Source organism: Anarrhichthys ocellatus, unplaced genomic scaffold (assembly GCF_004355925.1).
Source record: "Anarrhichthys ocellatus isolate YVR2014 unplaced genomic scaffold, GSC_Weel_1.0 scaffold192, whole genome shotgun sequence".
Lineage (NCBI taxonomy): Eukaryota > Metazoa > Chordata > Actinopteri > Perciformes > Anarhichadidae > Anarrhichthys > Anarrhichthys ocellatus.
The window spans coordinates 224,878-237,969 of NW_022280222.1; the positions used below are offsets into that span (position 1 = coordinate 224,878).

General features: G+C 39.3%; 1 protein-coding gene across 1 annotated transcript; it reads left to right on the forward strand.

The window, feature by feature from the left end:
* The first annotated feature begins 1,925 nt into the window (after positions 1-1,925).
* LOC116400713 (C-C chemokine receptor type 4-like) lies at positions 1,926-7,953 on the forward strand. The gene is made up of 2 exons (XM_031878681.1): positions 1,926-2,001; positions 6,790-7,953. Exon 2 carries the CDS (start codon positions 6,804-6,806, stop codon positions 7,884-7,886), a length of 1,083 nt encoding a protein of 360 aa, XP_031734541.1. The 5' UTR covers positions 1,926-2,001; positions 6,790-6,803; the 3' UTR covers positions 7,887-7,953.
* Positions 7,954-13,092: the final 5,139 nt, after the last annotated feature.

Here is a 13,092-nt window from a genome sequence, read left to right on the forward strand (position 1 = left end):
GGCCACCGTCATTTACAATCTCCAGCATCTTCCTCTGTCACCACATATTATGCAGAGCGGGTTTGGCGCGTCAGAATTACTCCTGATATTTAATCAGAATCCTGGTATTGTCTGTTAAATGAAGCTTTCATTTTATTGGAAGTTGTAGCTCTTCTTCCGTCTCCTTAGTGGCCTTTCCTCCTTTGCAAAGAAGCTCTCCAAAAGTTATTTACTCATTTTCGCTAGTTTGCGGGCTTACTTTTTGAGGTAACGAATCCGGTCATTTTTCAAAATAAAACTACTTTCAGACTCTGATAATCAATAAAACGGAAATGATATAATATTTATTCTTTCTGTGCGGCCCGGTACCAAATGAGCCCGGTGGTTGGGGACCGCTGGGCTAGAGGATGAGAACATTGAACACCTTATTCTAGAATGTTCAGCCCTAACATATTTGAAGAAATATGTACATGATCTTTTGAGCACCCGTTGCTGTGCTAGTCTCAAAGAATGGGAATGGCTTTTCGGCATGCCCAGAAAGGGTAAGGGGGGGACAGATGCTCAGGTGAACACACTCCTCGCTTTTGCCAGCAGTCCTAAGGAGGAATTTTGCTTTATTTGAGGGAAAGGTGGTAAACGTGAAGGAAATGTACAGAAACATGTTAATTAAAGGCACACTTGGGACTGCTGCATGCCTGCAGGGAGGAGTGGTTAGCGGAGTACTTTTTAAATAGAACATCACTGTGCAGGGTTGTGGAGGGTGAGGGGCTTATTTTTGATTTCTGAATTAACAGCAAAATACGGTATCCTCCTTTTTGGTTTCTTTTGTTGAGTTTTATTCTTTGTTACTAGGGGTGTTAAATGTATGGTGTGTATATAGTTTTTTTTAGGTTAAATAAAGTGTAATGTTTATTTTAGTGGGGTTCATTCTCAGTGACCAGGGGTACTGAAAGAATGGGAATGGGATCGCGCCTGATCTCGTCTGATCTCGGAAGCTAAGCAGAGTCGGGCCTGGTTAGTACTTGGATGGGAGACCCCCTGGGAATACCAGGTGCTGTAAGTTTTTTTTCACTTCTCTCCATCAGGCAGAGGACACTGCTGCTTTTTCACTTGAGAAATATGTGAGAAAAAGGCAAGATTGAAGAAGAGATGCATACAAAGAGGTGGGTAACGGTAAAGAGGGAAAAGAGAATCAATCAATAGAATATCAATATCTTCTTATTTTTGGAATGTTAATGAACTGGTTTAGGTTCGTTAACATTTTGCAATTAACCTACTATTGTTCGTATTTGAGTCTTTTCAAGCCGGTTCCACCCAACAGGTCAGAGTTCTCTGTGAAGAAAAGTAAAGTTTAATTCACCATTCACCCTACTCTCTTGACCACTCAAAGAACTGCTTCATTTTTTTAAATCGTTGTCCCTTTGAACATAAAATGAGATTTCTTAAACGTGTCCTAAATGTACTAAAAAAGACTGCACATTTTGACAGCTTTTAAACCAGACTAAAAGGCTGAGAATGTACCTTAAACCAGTAAAGGTGTGTAAACAGCAGGTTGTAATGAAAACATCATGAAACTGTGAAATCAACTGTCCTGAGACACTTTTTTGAAGAAAATCTTGGAAACTATGTTTACTTTCACAAAATCCACTTTTGGCCTCTTCCAGCCTGAAACGTCTTTTTAAATCTCCCTGTAGAGTCCAAGCACCAAAGACTGTGAAGACTTTATCATCACATATCATCTGTTCATAATAAACTATTATCTTTTCTTCACCTGACTTGTCTCTCCTGATTGACATTAATTTGACACAAATTCATGCATTTTCAACTGCTCAATCATAGATTACTGAGAAACTCAATCCAAACTTAAAAATGTTCCACATACTTGTGTGTAGGACTGCCCCTTCAGCAGAAGCCTCTGTGTCACTAACGCTGTTGAGCTGAGTCAGCTGCAGTGAACGCTCCGGAGTCATTTAGTCCTTCCTCATTGTCCTCCTCTCACTGCACTACCACCAAGCTGCACTGGTGAGTTCAATCAGCCTTCACCACAGTGATATCAAGAGAGGTTTTTGTTTGATTGATTAATTTGTTTTCCCACAATAATCTGTATTTAACACTATATGCTTCTTTATGTAATGTATATATGCATACTTTGCTGGTTCATTCTGGTTTGAAACTGGCATATTTATGGTCTTTATTAAATATCACATGACCATGGAGTTTTCATCAGATCAAACGGCACTAAAAGTAAGCTAAACTTTCAACCTCATACAAGTTACTGAAATGACTCGTGACATGAAAATCAATTCTTAATAGTCTGTCATAGTGACAAGCAATAGTTTGATTCAAACAAACTTTACAGTCTTAACAGCTAATGTAAAGCTGCAGAAAAGCTGGTTTCTACTTTGATGTAAAAAGTAGTGCTGGGCAAGTTAACGTGTTATTATTGCGCTAACGCATCAATTAATTAACGCCGTCAATTATTTTATCGCGCGTTAACGCAGTTTTTTTTAAATTATTATTTGGAAAGTGTGTTGCTCACTGGCAGCGGTGGAGGAAGTCTTCAGACTACATTGATACAGCGTGTGGGAGAAGTAGAGATAAACTAAAGCAAGACAAGCTAACAGATGCTACAGAGAAGTGGAGAGAAACTGCAGGTTAGTGTTGTGGAAGATGTCGGTCTGAGGAACGTTCTCAAGGTGCATTGGTGTGAACGCACCTTTAGGATCTCAACGAATGACGACATGTATGAGCCTCAATAACTGCTACTGTGTAAAGGGAACACTGCTGCTAACAAGCACCTGATTTGTTTAAAGTGTTTGCAAACCAAATGTTATTGCCCTTTTGTTCATATAGCAGTACTTTTAAAACATAAGTGCGCAATTAATACACTACTTTTGAATTCATTATTGAACTTTGCGCATAACAATGCGATTAATCGCGATTAAACATTGTAATCGTTGCCCAGCACTAGTAAAAAGTAAAACTATAATATCACATTCACAGGTCATTGGTAATAACTATAAAACACATTATGAACATTATTTATTGTAAAATAGGCAAAACTACTGAGTAGTTAATAAGGCACAAGACCTAACAAGATATACTAGTCAATGGCATAATATTACACATATTATATATTTCTTACATATTTTACTCATAAGGATTTCTTCTGATTGTTAATAATGCCATTGTCTGGATATTTGTTCCAGATGATACTGAAGGTAATATAAATGAAGGATAATTACATTTAACAGTTATATTAATATATAATAGAGAAAGAAATTACAGCTTTATTATAATAATTCAAAAAATATATTCAGTATTGATTTACTTATCAATACAACCTTTTTGTAAGATCTTAGAAAAGTACGTAAATAACATTGATAACTACAGATTGTATTTTTAATTATGAGAAGAAACCCTGATGAGTATTTACTTAATATTAACATACTATTTACATACCCATAACAATGCTTACTAAATATTTATTCAAAACAGATGAATGAGTCAGCAAATGAGCCACCATGCTCCTTTGATGAATCCACAGATGAACTTGTGTAAGAGCACACAGAATACATAGTCAGGTATGAATAAACCAAAGTTTGTAACGTATCATAAATCTGTACTGTATTAACAGCTAATGACTGGCTCACTGAAAGCTATCTCAAAAAAACACACCACATATATGTCAAACAAGTGTACAATAAAATAATCTCTAAACCACAAATAAATGGATATCTTATCATGAGCTCTACATTACTCTGCTTACACTATGCAAACTGCAAAGAGGAAGTTGAAGAACCACTTCCTGTTTCATGTAGTTGATGCAGATCTAAAAGTAAGACTGGTCACTTCAGGAAAGTGGCAACTATTTGTAGCGCAATCAATTCTCCTAATGGAATCTCCGTGATCAAAGGATCCACTTGAGGCGCAATCTACACAAATGTCCCGCATATGGTTCAACTCCGGTTCATTTTGACATGCAAGTGTTTGCAGTTGAGCAATAGCAAAAGTTCTTGACAGGGCGGTTATCTCTCAGGGGACAGAGAGCTGGAGAGGAAATAGAAGGAAATACATTAACAGAACAACATTAGAATGAGTGTGTGTGTGTGTGTGTGTGTGTGTGTCTGGTGTCTAGGGTGTATAAAGGGTGGATGGATGAAATATAGGGGGGCAGTGGAGAACTACGAGAAAGCATAGGAAAATAAATAAATAAGTAAAAGAACAAACAAAAAATGACAACTTTCAATCCTCTACAAAAATTCTACTCTTTATATTCAGGGTTACAAAATATAAGAGTCAAACCTGGTAAGGTGATAGTGACCCATTTCTGGGAAGAAGTATTGCACACCAGTTCAGAGAGACAGGATTTTTTTACTGCTCAGTCAGCAATTTCTGTTCTCTATTTTGAGAGAGTAAAATAAGGAATCAACATAAGACGACGAAGTCCACGCATTAGTCATTGGTCAGTTATTTCAAAGCACAACTCTGTACTTTCATCTTTGAAAGCTGTTACTCTGTTATTATACATTGTTTGGATCCTCATTAGTATTCACAGCGGCTCTTCCTAATTTCTACAGGTGATAAATGATAAAATACATGTATGTAGTCAATAAGAAGCATAGTTACTAACCCAATAAAACATCATCTATACACATCTAACTCAGCTCTATAAAATAGAAAAGCAGTTTGGTACCTGATGATTGCCCTGTGTTTGTGTAATACATGGGCCCTGTTCTTTTTGCATATTGAACTGCATATTTGCCAATAAAGTTGATCCAAAAAACAAAACTGTTCAGTAAAAGGCCTTCTGCTCAAATGGGGAAGGAGCAGGTGAAGATCTAGGAATTGACTCCTGCTCTGTAGAAGAACCATTGTTAAGGACCAATGTTAAGTTTGGCCTCTTTGCAAATCAGCGTGACTTTTTATTTTATTGATCTACTGCAGACTGATGTGTGTGTCACTGTAGAACAGGATAGTAAGGGTAGGTTGAATATATAGGATGGTCCTCGTCCTTAGTGTCGATCCAAAAATAGGAAGTCAGACTGTAAGTTCAATAACATGCAGCACAGCAAAGCAAGCCCACAGCCAAACGTTTCATTAGTACAGGAGGAAAATATGGAAGAACACATCAACAATTCAGTCAAAACTCTCAAAATTGCTTACTGTACAGAGCTGACCTACTCATGCCTGAGAATGTTTTGTTTGTATATAGATAAGGGGACCTTCATACCTTGCAGTGATATAAAATGGCCTGTCGGTACATATAGCACTGTCCACAATAAAATCATAACCTTCACTGTCTAGCTAGGCTGCTAATCACCTCCAAATCTATCATCAACCAATCACTATAGCACAGATAACAGCATGTCGGCACAACTAATTATTATTACAGGATTGCCCAACACATGGCTTTGGTAAGGCACTAGAATGTGTTTTAAACTGGTAATATAACTGAACAGCAAGCTCAGCGCCAGAGAAAAGTCAATACTGATGTTCTGTTTGATGAGTGAGTTTAAACACGTCATTTCCTGACACCTAACACGTTTGCACTGCGGTGGGAGCAGAGGGGCAGATGAGGTTGTGTTTGTGCTGATTAGGTGGCACACTGGCAATTTTGGTGCTCGTTTTAGCATCAAATTAAAACCTCAGATAGCTCATTGCAGACGCAGGATCATTTTCTAGGCTTTAATTGACACCAGCACACAAACTTCTGCATGTTTAATCAACTGATCAAGATCATTTCTTGTCAAGTCCGAAACCTTCACACTGCTGCATGCAGCTTTGCTTTTGGTAGTTGAGCTGCTTCCCTCTGTTGTTCGAAAAAGGGGCGGGACCCGGAACGGTTGCTTGCAGCTAGGTTTTTAGTTTCTTACTTTAGCTTGGTATTTTTCTTGTTGAAGAAAATCATCATATAACTTAGGATTGAACTGAACACATTTGTTTCATAAAAACATTCTTAGGAAGAGATTAAGGCACGCCAGACAAATTGTAATCTATCTATCACCTATCTCCTATTTGTGTCCAAACATTTCCCGTACACGAATTGTGTGTTCCGCCAAAAGATTATCTTGACCCAAACAAAGTCATGAGAGCATGACATAGTGAAGAGACCAGGGTGCTCTGTTTGTGGTTCAACCCACTGGTTTGATTGGTGGAAAGTGACTTAAAGGGGGTGAAGTTTGACTATAAAAGTAATCTGTGAAAAGTAATACATCGGATTTGTTTGGATTTGCTGAACTCGTATGTTGGCGTGTGCTTATTAAAACACTTCCCGCTGGGTTGCAACTTCAATTCGCCGTCTCTTCTCGTCATTTTGCCACAATATTCTTTAGGTAGTTTTGGGGGGGTGAGCTTTTTGGCTGAGATCTTCAAGACTTATGGTTTATTTTCTTTGAACTTTGAGTATGGTAACATTTCTCCAGACTGTAACAACCCTATTGTTTGTTTGACAAGAAATCCAGAATGCAGTGGTATAAAGACACAAAGGTTTGACTTTATTGATCAGCCTGAATTACAGAATGTTGAACGATATAATCTTAAAAGGAACATATGTACCAAAAGATTTTAATATTTAGTAAAGGTCCGGTTCATTTACTATTTAGAGTTAACTTACATGACATTTTAACATGCAGCCACTTACATTTGGCCACCCATCTTATAGGAGAGAAAAGATCTTCTTCTATGTTGTGTCTCAGAGTGTAGCTGAAGTCCAGTACATCTTATGTGATAAGGACCAGCTGTGTTTTATGAGAGATTTCTTCAACTACCAGTCAACAGACTAACCTTTATATCTTTATTGTCTCACAGGTCAAACCCCAGCCATGAGCTCTGAAGAACAATATAAGCTGTTCATGGATCTTTTCAATGACACCTACTATAACACTGAGTATGTGTCCAATGAAACTGTCTGGCTTTGTGAAAAGCAGGCTGTCAACAAGTTTGGTGCGAGATTCATCCCAGTTTTCTACTATGCCAACTTCCTCCTGAGTTACCTTGGTAATGGGCTCGTCCTCTTCATTATCTACAAGTATGAGAAGCTCTGCACAGTGACAAACATCTTCCTCCTGAATTTGGTCCTGTCCAACCTTCTCTTTGCCGCCAGTCTCCCCTTCTGGGCAACCTACCATATGTCTGAGTGGATTTTTGGGATGGTTCTGTGTAAGATGGTCAGCAGTGCCTACTTCATCGGCTTCTACAGCTCCATCCTCTTCCTCACACTCATGACATTTGACCGATACCTTGCAGTGGTTCATGCAGTGGCAGCCGCTAAGAGCAGGAAAAAGGCATATGCCATCATTGCCTCAGTGGCAGTTTGGTGCATTAGTATTGTAGCGAGTGTGAAAGAGCTGGTTCTCCAAAATGTGTGGAAGAGTCCGTTGAATGGCCTGATATGTGAGGAGTCAGGATATACTGAGAGCACCATGGAGCGCTGGCGTCTGGTCAGTTACTACCAACAATTCCTGCTCTTCTTCCTCCTCCCTCTGGCCATGGTGATGTACTGCTACATCAGCATCACTGTCCGCATCCTATCCACCCGCATGAAGGAGAAGTGTCGCGCCATCAAACTCATTTTTGTCATCATCTTCACCTTCTTCGCCTGCTGGACACCCTACAATATTGTGATCCTCCTTCGAGCTATTCAGATCTCTCGCCCCAGTGAAGGTGACGACTCGTGTTCGGATGAAGAAAGCCTGGATTATGCACTGTATGTGACCCGGAACATAGCTTATTTGTATTGTTGCATTAGTCCCGTGTTTTACACATTTGTGGGAAAGAAGTTCCAGAGCCACTTCAAAAGGCTGATGTCTAAGAGGATCCCCTGTCTGAAGAGACACATGAGCCTCAGCAGCCAGAGCACCAGAACCACATCCCAGAGGACACCGCACTCTGCTTATGAGTACTAAAAAAAAAAAAAAACACAAACAAGCCAGAAATCTGGGTGTAGTTATGGATTCAGACCTCAATCTGAACAGCCACATCAAGACAATTACAAAATAAATACCATCACCTGAAGAATATATCAAGGATTAGAGGATTTATGTCTCAACAGGATTTGGAAAAACTTGTCCATGCATTTATCTTCAGCAGACTGGACTACTGTAACGGTGTGTTTACAGGTCTCTGTAAAAGGTCAATCAGAAAGCTGCAGCTCGAGTCCTCACTAAGACCAGGAGGGTGGATCACATTACTCCAGTTCTGAGGTCTTTGCACTGGCTTCCTGTCCAACAAAGAATTGATTTTAAAATCCTGCTGTTGGTTTATAAAGCACTGAATGGTTTAGGGCCAAAATACATCTCTGATCTGCTGCTGCCTTATGAACCCCTTAGGTCGTCTGGGACTGGTCTACTTTCTGTTCCCAGAGTCAGAACTAAACATGGAGAAGCAGCGTTCAGGTTTTCTGCTCCACATATCTGGAACAAAGTCCAGAAAGCTGCAGGTCTGCTGAGACCCTCAGCTCCTTTAAATCAAGACTGAAGACTTTTCTGTTTGCTGCCTTTAATTGAACCAGATTCAAGGATATTAATCAATTTCCTGCATTTTACTGTATTTTATTTCTTACACTGCTTCTTAGTGTTTTAATGACTATATTTAATGTTTCAATGAATGTTCTTAATTGTTTTAAATCTCCTTTACTTTTGCCTTATGTTTTGATGCTTTTAATGGTTTTATGTGAAGCACTTTGAATTACCTTGTTGTTGAAATGTGCTATACAAATAAATATGTTTCACTCCAAACATGGAGTTCAACGCTTCAAATCAAATCTTTCAGCATTAAAGGTGAAATATACTAGAATATATTATATAGAGAATATAGCAGCAACCTATATTCTATGTAAATAATATATAAGGGAGCAGAGAATGAAGTTGCTCTCTCTCTCTCTGTGTGTGTTGTAATCCGAGCTTCTCTCTGCTCTGTTGACAATGCTGGCTTCATGGGCTTTTAGTGCATGTTCGTGCACGTGAGCATGCCCCACTGGCTTGCACATGGCGGTTACAGCTGATAGCGCCCACCCACCGGCCCCCCTCAGGTAAACACTGTTAGCTCTGTCAGCACTTTTACCATAGTTAGCATTGTTAGCACTGTTAGCACTGTTAGCTGTAAACTGCTGGTCAGCGTTGCCATGTTGAGAGCCGCCCAGAGTCAATAGAAATTCTCCCAATCTCATATATAGCACCTTTAACTTCCTTAGAAGTTAATCAGTTTCAAGACTGCAAAACTACGGACTGCTTAACATCTACTTCTTACATTCAAGTTGTTAGCTTTTATCATACTTCTCTTTTTTTAGCATGTGTTGCGTTTCTGCAAAATATCTCAAGAAAGGTTTCTTATGTTTCTTTTCCCACATGTCTTATGAGACTCATACTGCTGTTAAATAAAATTCAAGAAAAAGATACAACAAAAGAAATATTGTTTTCTCAGGTGGCTGATAGGTGACCCTTATCTGACACGATAAGGGTCTTAAAGTCCAAGACTAACTTATATATTTTTCTACTGTCAAAGAATCCAACAAAACAACATGTGTTAGACTGTCTCACTACATTCTGGCTCTGTACCCTAACTGTGGCCCTCACTCCCAAACATACATACAACTCACAAATGAATAGTTTTCCTTTTAAAAGGGCTTAAAGGATCTGTGTAGGATTCAGTGGCATCTTACAGTGAGGTTAACAATTGCAACCAACTGAATACCCCTGTGGTCACACCTTAGCAAGCGCTATTTGAACACATGCCCCCCATACCAGGAACCTTAATGTCAATGCGAGTTGAGGCAGACCTCAGCAACCCACTGAAGGACATAGCATGTTGTGCAAAGTAATTGTTAAACATTGCTTTTTTTGAGGAAATTTAGTCCATGTTTCTATGTGAGGCTGAGATTTTAAGCATCCGCCTCCGATCTGCTCTTGGTCTGGTCCTTAAACTGAGTGTTTCAATCTTGTTGAGTCAATGTTGAATGCAAAGTGTATGTTTGCAGTGTGATGTATTTGACATATCTTATACAAGTGCTTTAAAATAAACTCAACCCTTAAATAAATATGCCAGTCAATAGCATCTGTTGTTTTATGGGAACTATTTTTTTTTCTAATTCTTTTGTATTTTGTGGGTTTGGGTGAATGTTTAGATCGTTTCCCTTTTATGACAGAACATCTGGAGCAGTTTCCTGTCAGCTAAGCACATTCCTCTGAGTCACTGTAGTCAAGTCTGGGCAACATAAATGTATAACTTTTTTATTTTTCCAAGTATTTTATTTTTCCAAGTATTTTAACAATGTAAGAGAACATGCAGAGCATACAGAACACAGTACGTTAAACATTACAAAAAATTACATAAGTTAAAGAAAAAAAAAGATAAAATACACAAATAGATGAAATAAAATTAAGTAAATAAATAAAGTAAATAACTAATTCCCCCCACCCAAACAAAACAAAAAACAAAAAAGGTTGGTGCATAGAGTGACAGAGCACAAAGAGACTACAATGACAGTGTATATTGTAACTCAGAGCTCTATAGTTACAGTCCTGTGGTACTGTTAGTGTTGTACCCATGTACTCCAAATAAGGCTGCCAGATTTTCAAAAATAAATGATATCTTTTTCTGAGACTATATGTAATCTTTTCAAGAGGAATACAACTGTTCATTTCCACAGACCATCTATCCATGAGAGTGGGGGAATCAGACTTCCACGTCATTGTGAATATAACAATTGATGAAGAACACTGTTCAGCTTTGTGCCAGAACAGTTTGTCAGCAACGGTTAATGCCCGGTACAGACTTGTTCATTATAACTTTCTTCATCAGCTGTACCTCACCCCACTGAAGCTACATAAATCCAAACCTGAATTGTCAGAAATGTGTTTCAGATGTGGTATAGAGGTCAGTAGATATAATATAATAATAAAGTTATACAAGCAATAATGGTAGCAGTGAAAGTAATAGAAATGTGACTAACAATAATGGTAGCAGAGGGTGTCAGACTGGGCCTCGACAGGAGGCAGGACCAGGGTCCAGGCATAACCACCATCCATGGAAACCTGCCATTTTAAGGGGTAGCTTATTCAACGTCAATATCAAAAATATCAGATGCTGAGATATCCTGACCTTTTGTCCCTAGTATGGTTCATTCAGTATGCACACTGAAGAGGTACATTTGGGGAAAATACCTCAAATGTACCTCCCCATAGCAGCCTCCATGAAAAGTATTTATCATAAGGCTCTGTAAAATGAAGCTTCAACCACACCTCTAATCACCTGTGAAGTTTGTCTCAGATTTCTATGAAACAGACCGTGCTTTGTTAAGAAGTTCGACTAACGCCGTCTTTGATTACATCTAATATTCAACTCACTTGGATTCCGAACTGCAGATCAATCCGTGTGAGTCAGGTGATGAGCTCCCTCTGCAACCACAGTCTACATCACAACACAGCCAYTTACACTCGGGAGTGCACATACCTCRGCCTTGTGGGGACTTACACTTAAGCCTATACGTTAGATGACATCTCCCCAACTCCTGATGCTGTAGATCTCAGTCCTCTTCTATCCAAACGGACATAGGCAAAGCCTCCCTCACACACAGTTCTTAACAAGCTACCATGGTGCTCTCCCAGTGTGCTCTTCTCCTTGCATTGGCTGTCTTCATATCCACAATCAGATACATTAGAGACTGGACTATAGCCCATCTCCAGTCAGCCCTTAAAGGTAAAGGCATTCCCTGCAAACACAGTGACAAAAAGCTAGTTTGTTTCACCTTTACTCAGCTTCCATCAATACTCCAACAAACACCAGGCTTACTGTGCTTAGAACATCCTCGCCATCCTTTTTATCCCAGTGTTTGTCCACGTTTGCCTAACAACAGACTCCCTTACATTAACATTCTCTGTTTAGAGCATATTGTACACCACTCTACGATGCACACTTGTGGTCAAACTATAAAATCCATCCTCACGCAGCCGATTACTCTCACAAAAGCAGATCCACCAATTGCCCGCTGCTAGCCTTTATCGGCCACCTGAAATGATACCACACATATAATTTTTTCAAGGGAAATTTTTTCTTCTTGAAATGTCTTTTTCTTCTTCTACAATTACTCAACCCAAAGACATCCTACTTCACACTGATACAGCTCCTTTCATAGGTTTCAGTGGCTACTACGGAGGAAGATGTAATGCTTCCATATAGCCCTTAGAGTTCATATCATGAATAAGCTTTTTCATCAAAGTACTTGAGCTCAATTCTCCATCTATATTTTCTGTCTGGATTCCTGTCTTAGCTATATATACTGTAGCTTCCTGTAGCTTAGCTATATATATTGTAGCGTGAGCGGCTCCTGCCCCGTTTCTAGGCGGGGAAGTAGTTCGCACCTAACACGGTGGTTACTCCGTCGGCTGTCCCACCTGTGAGGATATATGTTCCTCCTTGAGGTCTCAGAACAATACCTTCGGCCTTTTATCTCACCCCGTAGCTAAATAGTTAGGATTTCGGAATTAATTGTCTTCTTGAAAGTCTTTTACGGCTAATGCCCTAGGCGCTCTCAATGGGATGTAACCCTAACACCCTGTATGTAATAGTTATGTACATCATCTATACTTTACTATTGCCTATTGTGAACATTCTCACCATTTATGACTAACACTGCAAAGTCTTCACCCAGGGAACTCACCTTAAGCTCCTCTGCATGTTTCAGTCGTCACATCTTATCGCACCATTAACGGACAGGGGAAGAGTGGTACATTGTTTTAAAGGACCAGAACACTGTTTTGCTTTCAGTCACTTACAAAATGTAAGGCTGTGTTTTTCACACAAGATTCACATACAACAATTTCAATTCAATGAAACAGTCACAGTGGCTAAAAGAACTAATTCTAGCATTCCTCTTTGTCAGCCTTCACTGATTTTGTAATGAGGTATTCTTCAGTCAGCTCTCTGACATTCCTACTTTTATGGGGGGTCTATCTTTCCTTTTTATGCTATCCTCTGATAGCAAAAGGGTCTTCTGTCCTCCTCTAAGTGGGTAAGACAGAAAAAGGGGTCTTATTTTGGGTAACTAAAGGGGTATTATTTTGGCCATCTCTGAGGGGGTAAGAAGTCTATCCCATTCTATAGTTGGGGTGGGGA